The 18,049-nt window shown below is 44.9% G+C and overlaps 2 protein-coding genes across 4 annotated transcripts in view; one reads left to right on the top strand and one right to left on the bottom strand.

Moving 5' to 3' along the window:
- The window catches only part of BMERB1 (bMERB domain containing 1), a 68,767-nt gene extending 66,093 nt beyond the window's left edge, over window positions 1-2,674 (top strand). Inside the window, exon 6 of the mRNA XM_084819205.1 lies at window positions 2,553-2,674. Coding sequence (XP_084675331.1) covers window positions 2,553-2,674 — 122 coding nt within the window. The remainder of the gene's footprint in view (window positions 1-2,552) is intronic.
- A 5,486-nt stretch (window positions 2,675-8,160) lies between these two features.
- The window catches only part of MARF1 (meiosis regulator and mRNA stability factor 1), a 47,044-nt gene continuing 37,155 nt past the window's right edge, over window positions 8,161-18,049 (bottom strand). For all 3 annotated transcript variants that reach the window (XM_084818612.1, XM_084818614.1, XM_084818613.1), the window contains exons 24-27: window positions 16,751-16,811; window positions 16,532-16,666; window positions 12,676-12,846; window positions 8,161-10,657 (exon numbers count right to left, since the gene is read on the bottom strand). In XM_084818612.1, coding sequence (XP_084674738.1) covers window positions 10,422-10,657; window positions 12,676-12,846; window positions 16,532-16,666; window positions 16,751-16,811 — 603 coding nt within the window. In that variant the 3' untranslated portion in view covers window positions 8,161-10,421. The remainder of the gene's footprint in view (window positions 10,658-12,675; window positions 12,847-16,531; window positions 16,667-16,750; window positions 16,812-18,049) is intronic.

Below are 18,049 nucleotides of genomic sequence, written 5' to 3'. Positions count from 1 at the left end.
AACCAGTCAGAACTCTAAAGGAGCTATCCAAGGCACTGAACCCAATCCCCAAAATGGGTTCAGCACCTTGGATAGCTCCTTTAGAGTTCTGGCTGGTTTTGACTGAAACCCAAAGTGGATTCACAGCCCCACTGAAATCGGAGCCTCCAGCCTCCACAGGAAGGACCCCTGTCTCAAAGCCAGGAGAGCCCCTTCCCTTCAGAGCAGACAGTCCTGTTCTAGATGGACTAATGGTCTGAGCTGATACAAGGTTCCTTCATATCCTTGATGTGGCTACAGCTCCACAGTGAAGAGCTTGTGTTGCAAAAGGTCCCAGGTTCACATCTCCAACCAAAAGGATCACAGGGAGCTGGAGATGCTTGAGAACCCTGCAGAGACGCTACTGGCCAAAGTAGACAATACAGGCCTGGATGGACAAATAGTCTGTCTTAGCAGAAAACAGCCTCCTATGTAGACAGGGCCGGCCCTGCCACTAGGCAGAGTGAAGCGGTTGCTTCGGGCAGAAGATGCTGGGAGGTGGCAGCAAGGTCTCGGAGGAGATTGCTGTGGGTCACCTGGCCTGGCCTGCCCTGCACCCCCTAAGTGGCCTTCAGGTGTGGCGGAGGATGCTGTCCCACTGTCAGCATTGAAGCAAGATTCAACTAACTCCCCAGCTGGCTTTTGTATATGGAATGGGAGGGGGTGTCATTTTGTCCTTTGCCTCAGGCAGCAAAATGTCTTGGGCCAGCCATATATGTAGGGATGTATGAGAATTTTGGTTTTGCTTGCACACTATGCAAGCATGCTCCATTCAACACTCTGAGCACTTGTCTGCTGAAAATATTTGCAACTTGCCGAACACGTGCTGACCTTCATCTCATTCCCGATTCCCAGTTCAATTTGCACAAATTCCCTAGTTTGTGCAAATTCCCTCAGTAGATTGAATCAGCCCCACTTTAGTCTGCTGAGGAAATTTGCACAAATTGGGGGGGGATTCCCACCAATCTCCTGTTTGATCACTGCTCGATTTGCACCATTTTCTCTTTTGTGCAGAGCAAGCAGTGATTGCAATCACGAACAGGAATCAGGCACGAGATGAGTGGTGAGACAATGGTCAGAGAATCCTAGCGATCTCGAACATCGCTCGCTCACCCTCCCCGAGTCCTTTGTTTGGAAACCGTTGTCATCGACCAGGGGTGTTGAATCTCTTTCACCCTGAGGGCTGAATTCAATTTCAGAGGAGCTCTAGGGGGCCACATTCCAGTAGTGGGTGGAGCCAAAGGCAAATGGAGGTGGGGCCAAAATTTGAATAATACCATCATATTGTAGCTTCAAGCTCTTGCTGCCCAGTAACTAAGCTTTAGGAGAGGTGTTTCAACCTTCTAGAATGGGGAAGAAATGGTAGAAAAGCCAAGAACCCACCAAATGATAGGCAGTCGGGGACAAGGCAAAGCGAGAAGCTCCTGGTAACATGGGGAAGGGGGCATGGCCATCTAGGGAATCCCAGAGGGCAAGATTGGTATCCCAGGTGGGCCTGAGGTTCAACACCCCAGTCGCAGATAATCAAGGTGCTTCTAACTAGATGGCTAAAATTGGACCAATTGTGGGAAGGATTCATGGCTGAATTTTTGGAAAGCTATTTGAATGCTGTTAAATGCTGAAAGCCAGTGTTTCTCTACTGACCTGGAGGAGGGGACTAGCGCTCCTCTGTGGCCACCAGCAGAGAAAGACCAGCTATTACTTTCTTAGCTAGCTAGTAAAAATAATAATAAGTGCAGGAATGTGACATTCATGGGTCTTATTTACAAGGCTGACCAACTGAGTTCATGGCAAGTTTCAAACCGTGGAATTCACAATTCATAGCTTGGCAATGTGCAGTGCAATCCTACACAGAGGAAAGCCCCATTAAGTTCAATGGGACTTCCTTACAGCTAGGTGGGTATAGCAGCCTCCCTCAACCTGGTGCCCTCCAGATGTGTTGGACTACAACCCCCTGCATTCCCCAGCCAGCATGTGTTGTAGTCCAACACATCTGGAGGGAACCTGAGCAGTGCCAGCTCCAGGTTTGTGAGGACCTTTGAGCAAGACACCCGCCATGGGACCCCTCCCTGATATAGCTGAAGAGGTGGTGAGTCTGCCTCTTCATCACCGTTCTCACCAACTGCTCCTCCTCCACTTGCTCGTCATTGCTACCACTTGCTTGAAAGGCAGAGAGCCAATGAGCAAGTAGGCAGTGGCATCTACTGCTCCTCTTTCTCATCACCAACATTGTCTGGGCTACAGCAACAAGCAGGTGAAGAAGCAAGTTGCAAAGGTGAAGAAGACGAGCAAGTCCAGGGGTTCTTGTCAGTCAGTCCCTACTGGGTTGTGGGACCTCAGCAGGTGCCCAGTCATGCCTACTTTGGACGCTGGCCCTGCATGAGTGAATAACACACCTAGAGTAGAAGGTTAGCATATAGGATTATTACAGCCTTACCTGCTTGCACTACTCCACGTGTCCATTTTGAGGGTTAGGTGCAATTTACAACCCCCAATCTGGATATTAATGATGTTCCCCATTCTGACTTTCACAGGTACACCTACAGAGAAGAAGGCAGAACCTCCGCCACTTCCTCCAAACAAGCCCACCATTGCCAAAACAGGAATAGCTCTTATCAAGGATTGCTGTGGGACCACCCAATGCACCATCATGTAGTGCCATCCTCTCGGGCACACCTTTTCGACACGCTTACCCGATGGGTGAAAAACTGTAGGGGGAGGGGAGAAAGGGTGTAAAAGCATCCAAATATCTTGATAGTTGAGTTTCCCGTACTGTTTCTTACAGTAACTGTTGTAGTGCTGAATGTACCACTTGGTGACTCCTTCACTGTTGCATGGATCACTCAGCAAGCATGCCTAGGTTAAGACAAGGAGTATATCTAAATATAACTATATCCAGAGAACAGAGAGGACTTGTAAAAACACACACACACACACGAGACAGATGGCTCGCAGATAACAGGCAGGTGCCAATTTTTATCCATATATATATATATATATATATATATCAGGGGTAAGGAACCTCAGCTCGCGGGCCAAATCCAGCCCTCTGGGGTTCTCCAGATGGCCACAGCCCTTTCTCATGGCCCCACCCCCTTTCCTCTGACCACCGAATGTTTGGTGGTTTCTCGGCTTTTGTGCAGTTTTTTCCCATTCTAACCAATCAAATGCCTTTCCTAAGGCTGAGTTACTGGCACTAAGCGCTCTAAGCTAAAATATGTTGGTATTTTTGGCCCTGCTTCTTTTGCCTTTGGCCTCACCCACCACTGGAATGCAGCCCTGGAGAGCTTCTCCAAAATGGAATTTGGCCCTTGGGCTAAAGAGGTTCAACACCCCTAATATAAATCTATATAGATATATATAGATATAAGATATGTAAATGGGGAGGAGACATCCCATATCCAATGCCAGCCGTGAACTAGAAAACCATACCAAGTAATATGTAGAATAGCAGTTTTAATAGTCTGTGTGTATAGGATGCATTCCACACTTCTTCCCTTGGCAAGCAGCATTCGATCTGTGGGCCGAAAAACAACAAAAACAACAACAACAACGTGGCATGGCGGCTATTTTTAGCAACTACAGATGAGTTAATAAATCTTGTAAATAGGTGATGCAGCTAATAGTTGACCTGAAGCTGCTGACAAATTATCTGTCTGACTCTTGTGATTTTCAGTGGCTTGCTGTGAGCCACAGGATTGGTGCAGATGGGGAACAAAAACCAAGGAATTCACTTTTGGAAGGCAAATTTGGCCCATCTGGAGGTGAAATCTCATGTCTCAATGGTATTTTTATGCCTTGATGGTCGGTCAATTGCAGGGCCACCCCTACTTTTAGGCAGAGTGAGGTAGTCACTTCAGGCAGCAGATGCTGGGAGGTAGCAGGAAAGTGTTGGAGGAGAGAGCTATGGGCCATGTGGCTTGCTTGCACCCCCTAAGCTAGCCTGCTGCCTTCAGATGCAGTGGAGGAAGCTATTCCATTCCCAGTATTGAAGTAAGATTCACCTGCTAGTCTGGTTGGCTTTTGTACATAGAATGGAAGGGGGTGCTATCTTCTTCGCTTCAGGCAGCAAAATATCTTGCGTCAATTGTCTTCTGTTAAATCTGTCAAGAGCCTGGCTCCGGTGGAGGTCACCCATCTGTTTGAGAACTGGTCTCTTGATAAATTCTTAGCACATATTGCTCCCTGCAGGGGTGAACAGAAGATAGATCACGGTCCACTGGTGGAAAGCTGCCCTATTTCTGGTGCCTGTTGGATGCTGGAAGTCTTGCAAAGAAAACTGAACAAGGCGGACCTTGGTCTGAGCCATCACAGCACTTGTGTTCTTCAGCCTACTCAGGATCACTGAAAACAGATTGGTTATGCCCTAGATAATGAGAGCTAGAATTGGATCTGAGATCTGCCTTCCATGAGAGGAAGGTGGCTGATTGTGGAAGGTACCTCCATCTGATGTTTAGGGATCTGCTTCCCCCAACAGCTCACTCCATTCTGCAGGATCTCTGATTCTGTGTGGTGGTTTCAGGGGCTAGGGGGGCTGCCCTTGGAAGGAGGGGGTGAGGAAGTCCACTTCTGCCAGCACAGTTGATCCAGTGTAAATCTGGATCCAACCCCTTGAGTATACGCTCTTGCTTTATAAAGTAAAAAAGAAAAATGTACTGATGGACCATGGCTATTTTAGTTTTAGAAATGGAGACAAGACTGAAACCAGCTCACCTCTTGCATCAGATGTCACCTTGATTAAATACTGCCCTACGAAGCCTCTCTGCCTCAGAGATGGAGTGAGAGAGGACACACAGAACCAGCTCTTTACATATTGCTGGGTAAATGGACTGGTAACCCTTGGGGAAAGAAGAGGAGGGAGGTGCTAAAGCTTGTGCTTTGAATGCAGAAGGTCCCAGGTTCGATCCTTGGCATCTCCAGTTGCACAGATCAGGAAGTAGGTGCTGGGAAAGACCTCTTCATGAGACCCTGGAGACCTGCTCCCAGTCAGAGGAGCTGATGAGTCCCCAACCTTTCTGGACCCATGAACACATTTGAGAATCGGCTGTGGGCACCACCACAAAATGGCTCCCATAGGGGGTGTGGCTAGTCACAAAATAGCTACCATGGGGGCCTGGCTAGTCGAGAAGTGGGTGTGGGGAGAAATAGTGAGCCTAGAGGCTAGGAGGGAGGGGGAAATGGAGAGTTGCTTCCTGAACTGCACCATCTTCTTCCATCCACACAGACCTTTACCCTTTGCTCTCTCCCCCACTCACAGCCTCTAAGCTCACTATTTCTCTCCTCAATGCTTCCTTGATTTCTCTCCCCCACCACCTATTTACCTTGCTGTTTCTCCTAGCCTTGCTCTTTCTCTCAACTTTACCCCTTTGCCTTGCTTTCTCTTCCTGCCCACTGATCAGCTGATCAGCGGCAGGTTCAGGAACAGGAAGGAGAACCTGGCACTGTAACGTTCTTACACAGTAAGCATTACCCATTAAGGATAACAGAAGAATTCAAAGAAAACACCATGATACAAAGTCAAAATAAATCATAATTTGCTGCGGACATAGAAACAACATGGTAGGGTTGGGCAAAGAGCATCTCAGTGGACCTCCTCAACGCATTGCATGGGGATCTGCAAACGGGGATGTGAGCAGGCCATTAGGGAGGGGCATATCAAACTCCCCTTGATCCACTGGTTCCATTAAAGTCACAATGCTCCAGGTTTTATTCATGTTTCGACCTAATCACAGCACTGGCCTTGAATCACTTCAATGTGTACAGACGTTGGTTCCGGCCTTCATAATAACAGTTGGGGAATAGATCTGCTTTTGTCCTCTTCCCTTAAGACAGGGGTATAGAACCTCATGCCTGTAAGCCAAATGGGGCGTACCAACTGCTAGTCAATTGGTTTCTTGGCTTTTGTGTTTTTTTCTACAGTCTAAAAAGTCAAAATATCTCTCCTTAGGTTTAGTAAGAGGCAGTAAGAGCTTTTAAGCTAAAATACACTGGATTTTTGGTATTTTGCCCCCACCCATTCACCTTGCCCAACCCTGAAATGAGCCCCCCTCCCCCTGCAAGAGCTTTTCTAAAATTGAATTTGGCCCTGAGGCTGAAAGAGGTTCAACACCCCTGCCTTAAGAGGTCCTCCCCTTGACTCAGACCTTAAGCAATTAACTCCTTCTCCTGAAGCTCTTCCTGGTGTTCCTCTTCCTGAAGGGGGTCACTTCCCACCATCCACCACCTCTGCTATTGACTAGACAGGCTTGAGGGCCCAGGTTCAGGGTTCTTCCAGCAGAATTCTCTTCTGCTTGGGTCATTTGTTCCTCCAGCAAGGATGGTGGTGGCATTGTTCATAGGGATGTCAGAAAAATCCACAACAGATTCAAATGAGTTCAGGTTTCCATGAATCTGAACTGCAGATTCCACAGTGGACCAGCTTTTTCCGAGTCATGTGGATTCTGTGGACTTATGGACTGCTTTTTCAATGGGCGGGGGGTGGGGGGAGAGATTTGCGCTAATTCACATTAACTAACTTGAATTAGTGAATGTGCACTTGCACAAATGTGCTGATCCTTGTTCATTAATGTGAATTAGTGCTAATTCACATTAATGCAGATTGGCGCATTTGTGCAAGTAGAATGAAAACCTGGTTTAAGAAACCGATTCCATCAAATGAGCGGACGATGGAAGAAAAGATGCCTGACAATCCGTGAAGCAGGCGGAGCACTTTTAACAAAATCCCTACATCCTTAGTTGCTCATCAAGACTATCTCCCATGAAGTCCTGAGCTTCCTTATCCCAGATTGTCAAAGATTATAGGCAAGCATACCAGGGTTGGCTTGCAAACCAGACAAGTGAATCTCTTGGCCTCCCAGAGCTCTCTTTCCTGCTTGCCTCATTCCCTTTCTCTTCCAAATCCTCCCTTTACTTCCTTTCCCATTTCTTTTTGGCTCTTTCTTGACTCGCTATTTCAGCACCCACTCCCACTCTGCTTCCTTCCCTTTTGTCTTTGCCTTCAGTGTCTGCTTACCATTCCCAGCCACCCCAGCCCACTCCCAGCTCTAACTCAGTAACACAGTCGGAACAGACCGAGGAGCGACGCCCATCTGGGTTATCAGACTGAGCTGACACTGCCCCAACTGGGCTGACCTTACCCCTGTGGGAGCATGGGAGGGTCTCCACTGGGGAGTTAAGACACATGATGCTTGCGTTGCATGTTCGTTTCAGCTTAGAGATAAAGCAGATGGACTGTTCTTGCATCTTCACAACAGCCCTGCAGAGAAGTTGGGCTGAGACAGTGTGACTTGTCTGAGTTGCAGTAAGCTTCATGGTGAGACAGGAACCTGTACACAGGTCTCTTCAGGATGACTCCGAGATGCCCAACACACCATGCTGGCTGTAAACCCCTCTTGTGAGACCAGATTATCTACCAAGCGATCCAGGCCAAAAGCAGAGAGAATTCACCATGCAAAGGCCCTAGCAGTGGCATAGCATGGGAATGCTGGGTGGCTCAAGTAAGTGAGCTAGGCCGCATGCTGCAGAAGAAACTGAAGAAAACACTCCCAGGATCCATTAGGCCAGAGATCAGCAAGCTGTGACCCTCGGTCTGATTTCAAAAGCGATCAATTTAGACCTCTGGTAAGACCAATACATCCTCGCCCCAGCAACCAGCTGGGTGGGAGGGAAGTGAGAAGAGAGCACGGGGGATCAGCGTGTGGCTGTGTGTGTAAGGAGGGAGAAAGAGGCAAAGAGGGTGGCAGAGAGGGGGCAGTTCTTTGTGCTGGTACCATATGCATGTTTGTGACATATGGAGAGGCTGGGCGGTGTGGATACTTTCTGCACTAATTTTGTCAGTCTGCTGATGCCACTGTGGGAAGTGCCAATGTAATCTGACCTGCCCACTCGAGAGAAAGATCCCTATAAAAGGAGCAGTGTCAGTGTAACAGCCAGCCCGCGTTGAGTGCATGCCCCCCCAAACGTCTGGCTTTAGCTCTGCCCGCTGTTGGCCTGCAGACCTCAAAAGAAAAAAGGTTCGCCACAGACATTCCCGTCAGTTGGCCCTTCATTTTTAAAAGTGCAGGGTTACGCAGACCGAGAAACGCAGACTTAATAAAGAGTATATTTCTTCATTCTTATTTTTTTAAAAATCTTATAAAAAGGTTGCACACTTGCTTGAAAATTTTATTGACAACTGTTTGGTCCCAACACACAAAACAGCACTTGAGCCACAAAAGTGTCCAAATGAAGTAGACAATGAAGGAGAAAGATGACTGCTGTCTCCTATTCTATCCCATCCAGAGAGTGCACAAGTCAAGGGCTTCAGTGATATTTTTTTTTAACAGCTGAGAAATCTAAATTAGTAAAGTGTAATTTAAAGAATTTAATTGTCTTAATTTTCATATCTGTCAAGTCACATTATTTCTTCAAGCCTTTGGAAAAAGAAAAATTGAATTAGATGGCCTCATGCTCTGAAAAACAAACTTCCCCCGAATTGTATTCTAACTTTCAAACAGCAATTTTGGTCAGAATTACACATGAATCCAGAAAGGTTTCTCATCCTCTACAGATGGCATAACCACGTCTGTATTTCAAGTACTTAATGCTACTGTACTTCTTCTCTAGTTTTCACCCAAACCTGGCCCAGCACGTTATTTTAGATGACTTGCAATTGTACTTCAAAATGATAACTGTTTCTGCACATGCATGACAAACACAAGGTGATCAGGTCTTCCTTTTATGCAGTCTATACATAAGGGGAATGGAAAGATGGTCTCACAAATAAATTTATGTAATGGTTAAAACAAATCTAAAAATGTATTCCTATAAACCCCATGTCTGTAGAGGAAATGTAAGGACACGAAACATACTGTGCCTTGCCATGATCCCAGAAAAACCTCCAGTGTTTCTCTGCATTCACAATGGCTATATAATTTAGTACTGTTTAATACTTGGTTTTGTTTAAAAGTTTTTTTTAAACAAAATCCATTTTATTCTTTTAAAAAAGTTGTCTATAGCCATCAAGAGGCATTTTCTAGTTGCTGGCTGTGATATCCAAGCCTATTTCTCAATCTCTTATACGTTACAAAATATCGTTGCAAAAAAACCCAAACACGTATCTGTCCAGCCAGTGGAAACCTTTGGTATATAGGTTCTTTCCTTTTGACAAGCAATAAGAATCCTTGCCTGGCAAATACAACCCATTGTAAGTGCCAAGTTTACCCAACGGGGGTATAAAGCTTCAGAAGACATTTTAGCTCTCTTTGGAAAAGGAAGTAAAAGGACTCCACTGACTTGCCTCCTTCAACAAAGGCTGGCCTTTCTAAAAGCCAACAAAAATACCACTTACAGAAACTGGAAGCAAAAAAGCACACACAGAAGAGCAGCTTTGAACACTAGAAGGAAACATCAGAATAAAAACCAGACACAGTTAAAAACATAGACTCAAATTAAGCTTCCCATTTATTACGTTAAAAAAGTTAGAAAACAAGGTTAAGTACTGTAACCTTGGCATTACCACGTACTGTTCACATTTTTGTGCAAATGGAAGTAGCATCGTTACCTTCCATCTTAAAAAAGCTCCTTCAACCCCCTTGTTGTGATTCATAATTTATGCACTTAAATGCATATTTTTGAAATACCAAATACTCCCTGTAAGCTCATCAGCAGATGCAGCAAGAAGCATCTCAAGATTTACTTCAAAATGCACGACATTTTTCTTAATCCAAATCAGCATCAACTCAGCGCACTCATAAAAGGGAAGCTTAAAATATCCTCAACTTCCTACAAGATTCCTCAGTGGAACTGAATTATTACAGAAGGCGTTTAAAAGGGGTTTTGTAATAATCCCAACATCATCTTCTACAGTCATCTTTTGATAAGGGTCAATTACAAGTCATCTAAAAAAAAATCCTAAATCCCTTATCAATTTAACCCTGAAGACCCCATCTCAGGTTTTATTCCAATCTAACAACAATTTAAGAAGTTCTCAACAGGCCATTTTGCAAGACAGATTGCACACTGGGTTATTACTGCCTGAAAAAAATGCAAGTTAGAAACAGCCTATAGATGTATATGCTATATGTAAGGTTACACCACTTATGAGGTTTCAGAAACTTAAAATCCATTCCGCTCTGTCAAGGTTTATCATCTGCTTTTTGCTGACATTCAACAGAATGAAAAGAAAATGGTAAAATGTTAAATTATTCTTAACAAATGCTTGAAATACAAATAAAAATACCTGCCCAGCTGAATTCAGTGTAAATTGAACAAAATCCTCACAGAAGGTAGTCAATAGTGACAAAGAGAACACAAGTGACCCCCCCCCCCCAGCTCCAGATTTGTGATTAAAAATATAAAGGGTAGCCAATAGCTTCATTTTCTGTGCAGTCTAACAATGTGTTGCTTTCACACCACAACAGGACTTAAAGCTTGGTTACAGGTGCAAGTGAAAAATTTGCTGCCAACTTCACTCGGTTTTTATGCTGCTTTTTGGCTGGGCTATCCAGGGCTTCTTTGCTCAATTGGGATTCAGATGGTGGGTGAGGAAGTGTTGGATTATTTTCTGCAGCATTAGATACTGCAGGGAAGTGGCTCAATTCTTCTTTAGCTTCTGAGGGACCAGCAGCCTTATCCTCTTCTTCAGTTAAAATCATAATCTCTAAAAATGAATGCAAGACAGTTTAGTTTAAAAAAGCTAATAATTCATCAGACATACCTATTTCCTTCTGTGTGCATACAGCAAATGAAACCTTTGCGGATGGATGCACTGCTAATGCAGCATATTATTTTATTATTGATTGAATGATTGGTAGTTCTTGTATACTGCTTAATATATTAAAATCTGTAAGCGGTTTACATACAAAAATATTAAAAATCACAATTAAAAGTACACATATAACACTAAAAATATTCCATTTGGCGTTATTCTTACCACTATTCACATTGACTGGGTTCAGACAACACGATAACCCACCCTCAAGGGTTGACTATGAGCTGTTGGTGAATCAAGGGTTGTTGCTGAAATGTGGGTTATGTTGTCTGAACTGAGCTCCTCTAACAAACCATGGCTTGCTAACCACAAACAACCCATGAAGAGAACCCACGGTTTGCTGTGGGGTTTTAAACTGTGGGTTGTTCATGGTTAACAAACCATGGTTTATTAGAGCAGCTGGGTTAAGAAACATGAACCCACATTTCAACGACAACCCACGGTCAACCCATACTCAACCCTTGAGTGCGGGTTAGCATGTTGTCTGAACTCAGGCCATTATATCGCATACATGAATAGTGAGTGCTGCTGAACCACTGGCTAGAAATGTAAGACTTGGATTTGGGCCCTCTTACGTATTGCTTCCTGTTTGGTTCAGGGCTCCTGAAGTCTGGGTGGAAGGGAGAAGCAGGAGATCTGAGAAAACTAGAGTGGCCTGGGGCCCACTACAGGAAAGTTACACAGCAGCTTCTGGCCACTGTATAACTTGGTCTTGGGGCTTTCCAAGTACAAGGGGGCAAACAGGGACATGTATCTGCATCTAGCAGCATGTGTTGACAGCTGTGAGTGTGTGGGAGTTGGCACATGTGGTTAAATGGAACACTTCATCTCTGGGAGGTAGAAAAAGAAGCTGGCACAAATAGCTAAAACAGGGCTGGGTACCACGTAGCCCATGAACTGCATTCAACCCTTGCTACCGAAATCCGCAGTGCACCCCCCCCCCCCGGCCATTTCTCACTATGGAGCAGTAAGTAGATCAAATTTAGCTTCTTCTCAAGCTAAATTTGACCCATTTCAGACAAAGAGAAATTTGACCTACTGCTCTGTATCAATTGGGTGCCATTTTTTTTTTTGCTGGTGGCAGGGTTGGGTGAGGTCCAGGAGACCCCCGAAGTTGCCCACTCATGCCCTAAAACTCTAAAAAGGGTGAGATGGGGGCTAAACGAACTGAGAACCCTTGAACATCTAAGATAGGCTCTCATTTTCCAAAGTTACCTATAGAAACATGTAAAGTGTTAAGTATTGCTGCAAGAGGTTTGCTCAAACGCTGCGGATGCTGCCAATGACAAAATGAATTTTCACAGCGAAAAGAAGTGATTCATTTTTTTAAAATAGGACCTCAAGACATCTCCTCCTCTCCCAAGGGTGTTAACCTAACAGGTGTATAAACGCTTCAGTCAGAAGACATTTTAGCTCTCAGATGAATTGCACTGAACCTTCATATTTCCTGGTCCAAGCAAACAACAGAAAGAGGTGGTAGAATCGATTGTAACACTTCAGGCTGTAGGTGGGGGGGCTAATTTTTTTTTTATCTTGTTTAAAATAAAAGAGAGACCTCCTTGCAGGTAGAAAACTAACAAGCTAGAGAAAATACTAAGCTACAACCCTGTCTCCCTGATATGCTAGCATTCTGCTTGCAAAGGTTATTTACATAGGGGTATATTAAAAAACACAGTATTTGCTATTTGCAGCTTCAAGTGGCACAGTCCCCTTATCACGTCATTCTGCCACACACAGAAGATCAGGCTTCTGTTTTTTATGTGTTTCTCACTTGCATTGGGAGGAGAGTGAATTGATCTTGAAGGCAGTTCCTGTAATAAAGAATGGCTTTGAATGGAAGTGGCTGTTGGGTCAGAACTTCTAGCACTGCTCAAGGAGAGCATCCTTAGGCACACAGTCATTTTTACCGGAAAGAGTTGCTGGACGTTCTTCGAACTGAATGAGGTCTGCCGATTGAAGAATGACTGGGTCTGGTCTCAGCTGCGGGGAGGGTAGGCAGGAAGGGACCGGCTCACACAATAGATCAACAGGTGATGTATTTGTGAGGCAAAGGAGCTCTTGGTCAGATTGATTAGAAACTGCAGGAAAAACAGGGAGGAGAAATAAAACAACGGTCTCTTTAGAGTACTGCATGCAGTAACCCAGAGAGCCATTTTAGGAAAGCTTGTGAGCTCTCCTGGCTTCTGACTGTTCTCTTAAAGTAGAAGCCCTGTGCACTCTGCATTACTCTTGCAACTCACTGGAGACTCTCTGACTCAGTTCATAAAGGAGATCATGTCAGCCACAAGGTTTTCCGGATCACAGCCATAGCCAGAGCTTCCACTTTTATAACAGTGTCCAACAGTGTCCCAAGGGGATCTATTTTACAAGTTAAGCCCAAAGCACTGTGCTAAATAATTTGCCAAGACCACAAGTCATAACAACTATGAAACCATGGAAGACCACAGAGCTCAATAATCTTGCTCACCACGCTTGCCATGGTGACTCTCAGCCAGCCTCTGGTAAATGTGACGAACCCAAGTCTTCCTTCCAACCCTGGAACTGCAGAGGAGGGCGGTGGGGTTAATCTCTGCTCCCTAGAATTATGTGGAAGCTTGGATTTGTTTTGGCTCTGTGCTTGCCAGGTGGAAGCTCAGCCAGGACAAGACACCTCTGCCTCCTGTTTTCTATCTCTGAGCTGGAGGGGTAAGGTAAGTGCGCTGGCTTGTCTCTGCAGTTGCCAGAAGATGCTCTGAGCACCCAGCAAGCAGACAGCCAAAGCACAACCTGGTTTGCACATAATGCTGACCCATGGTTGATTTAACCCATTGGGTTGTTGAATTCTGGGTTGTCGTATGAATCCAGCTGCACTAACAAACCATGGCTTATTATCCATGAACAACCCGGAAAGAGAACTTGTGATTTGTTGTTGGGTTGTGAACTGTAGGTTGCTTAAACCATGGGTTTTTGTTACCTGTGAACCCAGAACTGTAGGTTGCTTATGGCTTGTTTTGCCAGGCTACAGAGGTGGCAGTCCACTCTATATGCTAGTATTATAGTGCCACAAAAGCATTTTGGATACAGGGAGGGAGAGGGTGAAGGAAGAGGGAAACAAAACACCCAGGGATTGAGAAAACAAACCACAGTTTGTCTGATCGTCTGTCAGACAAACCCTGAGGTCCATACATCCAAACCCCCGCCACCTCCAAGCTGGGCCAGGTCCTGTTTTTGCTTTGCAAGAAATTCCACCTCAGGTCTGAGCTTGGAGCTGGAGAGAGAAGCAGAGAACTATCCCTCAGCTTGAGCTGAGTTTCAGATGTACAAAGCAAAGTCAGGGATAAACCCCCCCCCCCCCCGCCATCCTCTTAGGGGAAGGGCATGTTCTGGCAACCACAACTTTTGGGCTGGCCACCAAAACCAGCCCAAATTGGTCAACCCCTGAAAGACCACAACTTTGCAATTCAATAACCTGTATATCATTAGAAAGATAATATGCTCTTGGCTGCGAAAAGCAGCAGCTATTAGAAATTAATAGCTGGAGCTTTTGCTGAACTTAGTGACTCTTTTAAAAAAGTAAACTGTCCAGATACTTAGTTCTTATGTCATTATAATACAGAAGAACGCTGTGGAAAATGCTCCAGCATACCTCCACCAAAAATACAGAATCTTAGACTGAATGGGATTTTCCTTTAAGGATCAAGTAAAACTGAAGAGCGCATCTTTTGGAAATAAATATGCTCTGTTGGAAGAATGCCCATGAAGATTTGCCCAGTAAACTTCATATGCATGTGACGGGGAAGTTCTGATATTAGCGGGTTTAGCTAAGTCCAGCTGGATAAAAAAAAATCCTTGGACCCATTTTTTTAATACTGATATCTTACCACTGCCGAGGTCAAAGCAGCAAAAATAGAGGAGGAAAAACTGTGAAAAAGACTGGAGATGAACTAATTGTTGTGAACCTTCCAGAGAGCTTCGGGTATGGGGCGGTATAGAAATGTAATATGGAAGGAATAAATACCCCCTGTGGTCCAGTTTTGAACAATGACAGGGTGAAGCACAAACGCAGAGGCAGCGACAGAGGCATTTTATAGGGATGTTGCTCAAAGCCACATAAGCTCAAGTGTCTTCATAGCTAGCGCTAACATTTTACAACCAACCTCCCCATTCAGCAGTTGAAGCAGGACAGAAAAAATTATGCTGCACTTTATCGGACATGAATTTACTTCTGGAAAGAAGCAGGCAGAACTCTGCATACGAACAGCAACTTTGGCTCACACAACAGATGCTGTATTCCTTGCTAGCTAAAGCTTGTGGAGGCAAATCTAAGGGAACTTCTGCTGTAGCAACAGAACCAGGGAGATGAAAAAATGCACTGGTAACTGTAGCTATCTTAAAGCTTGAACAGGACCCACACTAATGGAACTGCTACAGTTCCAGAGAGCCAGTGCAGTGTAGTGTTGGACTGGGACTTGGGAGATCCGGGGTCTAATGCCACTTGTCCGTGAAGCTCACTGGGTGACTTTGGGCTAGTCCCTGACTCTCAGCCTAACCTACCTCACAGGGTTGTTGTGAGGATAACATGGAGGAAGAGAAGGATCATGTATGCCACCTTGAGTCCTTGGAGGAAAGGCGGGATATACATGAACCAAATAAAATAAATAATAAATTCCTCACAAGTACAAGGCCAACAAAGGAGACCAGACAGAATATATGTGACCAAGAAAGATACAGATGTGTCTGCTGTGGATGTGGAGAGGAAGGGAGAGAGCGCACTAACAGGTCAGCTCAAATCTAGATTACTTTACGGTGGCCATCGCCCCCAAAATGACTCTATGAAGCCCACTTTTTCTTTAAGCCATTTCCATCTTGATTGAATCAACCAACTTAGAGCCAGTGTGGTGTCGTGGTTAGAGTGTTGGACTGGGGCTCGGGAGATCCGGGTTCTAGCCCCCACTCAGCCATGGAAGCTGACTGGGTGACTTTGGGCCCATCGCAGACTCTCAGCCTAACCTACCTCACAGAGTTGTTGTGAGAATGATATGGAGAGGAGGAGGATTATGTACGCTGCCTTGAGTTCCTTGCAAGAAGAAAAAGGTGGGATATAAACGTAACAACCACCGCCACCAACTTCCCCTGTTTGGAAACGTCCAGTTAAATACTTCCAATTGGTTTATCATGCCCTTTCTTCTCCTGTCTGCATGTGTCTGTCATGACTGTCCCCTGCACTCCCTCTGATTTCCAAATCTTTAAGCACAAAATGCCCGGCTGTGCCCAAACGCTTTATATAACTTTGAGACGTTTTATAGGCCCATTACAAAAAGCAACACTGGTGCAAAATTAGATCTTTAAAAATGAACATATGATTATAGGCAGGGTGAGTACACTCAAGTCCTGTGCACCATTTACACATGCTTCCTTTAAATTATTTGAACAACCAGATTCCACGGCTCGCCATGCAAGGCAAAAATGCAAGGATCCCTGCTCCAGACCCCTACTGTCATGAGTAGTGGATTTCCACCAGACCCTTACTGTCATGAGTTGTAGGTTTGGTCCCACTGTGACATGCAATGCTTTGCCCAAGTCAGATGTGGACATTTGGCGGTGGGGTGGGAGACGGAAGCAGGGTGGGTGGAAAGAAAGGATGACAACAACACACACACAATTCTAACTACTTTGAGAATCTGGGACACTCAGCTTCCTCACACTGCATGGTTTTCAGCTTATCTCTTCATGTCCACTAAAATAATTTCATTAAGTGGAGCAAACTGGCCAACAATTCATTACCAGCATTTGGTGCTTCCAGTTTTAATTCCAAGGATTCGCTTGCTCCTGCTGCCTCTGTAGCTTGCCCATCGCTATCCGCAAACTGGCTTCCATGATCCTCATCGGCAAGAGGAAGACTGGGAGAGCTGAAACGAGCTACAAGAAGGTGGGTGGGTTGGCAGTGTTTTCCCTTGACAAATAAACCTATAAGACTTGGGCCAGCTCAAAACTGGTACTTACTTTTCATGTCATTCTTTAGGACAACGATTCTCTTATGACCGTGACCTTTTATCCATACTACCTAATGAAAAACAAACCATGAAAAAGTTGGGAATGAGTGAACCCAGCAAAATTCTTTCCATTTTAAAGAGAGCTTGCCTTCTTCTCCCTCCTTTCAGTATCCCTTCTTGAAGCTAATAACATTTAATCTTAGCCTGGATTCCAATGGTTTAAAGAAGAAAATCACAACTATTCCGCTGTCCGCCCCTCTAGGAATAACAAAATATCACTGCAGATCTAAATCAGGCAAGAATTACTGTTGTCTTATGAATCCTTTGACTATATACATTTTTGCCTCCATGGGTTTCCTTCCACATTTCATGTATACAACTCTTGGCAGAAAATGATTGCTTATAAATTAATATTTTAAACATTACTAAAATAATACTAAGACCAAGTTGGGGGGGGGGGAATTAAAGAGAGAACTGGGTCATGTGTGTCCATAGGAAGGGTGTTCTCCGACATAAATCCTCATCATTGGTTATGCTGGCTAGGGATGATAGGAGTTGTAGGCCAGAACTGCTGGAGGGTCACAAATTGCCCACCCCTGTTCGAGCCCATTTACATATTAAAATCAAGCAAAACTTTACAAGCATATCTAGTGCTTCACATTTCCTTGTAATCCTGAGTAGAACCCTAAAACAGGTTAGTATTATCTCCATACTACAGACAGAATCCAAGTGAAGGTAATTGAAAAAGATGATGGCTGAGACAAGATATGAACCAGGGTCTTCTCCGATCATAGCTCAGTCTTACGGCACTATGCTGCACCAGTTTCTAAGAGGAGAATGGCCAGACTGTATGTGGATGCAACACAAAGGCAAGTTTTCTCAGACTTGCTTTTGGGCTTAAATTAAAGCAGACACATTGTGATCACACAACACATTAACCCACACTCAGTGGTTGAGTGTGGGTTGACGCTGAACCATGGGTTGTTGGTTGAACTGTGGGTTAGCGTTTTGTCTGAATCCAGGACATTTTTCTCAGGGTGGCTTGTTAACCATGCAGTGTGGCTTATTTTTCTTGAATGAGCCGCCTTGCAAACCCATGTTTGTTGCTGGGTTGTTCAAGATGGTTAACAAGCCACACTGCAGAAAATGTCCTGGGTTCAGACAACACGCTAACCCATGGTTCAACAAATAACCCATGGTTCAACAACAACCCACACTCAATCACTGAGGGTGGGTTAGCATGTTGTGTGAACACTGCAGATGCAAACAAAGTCCCCTTCAGTCCACAAGAAGCCAGACATTTTCCCTA

The sequence above is a fragment of the Heloderma suspectum genome, chromosome 12, assembly GCF_057233095.1.
Source record: "Heloderma suspectum isolate Gila_16-S chromosome 12, 16-S_ref, whole genome shotgun sequence".
Lineage (NCBI taxonomy): Eukaryota > Metazoa > Chordata > Lepidosauria > Squamata > Helodermatidae > Heloderma > Heloderma suspectum.
The sequence above is the reverse complement of the archived record's forward strand: the minus strand, read 5'-3'. Positions and strand labels throughout refer to the sequence as shown.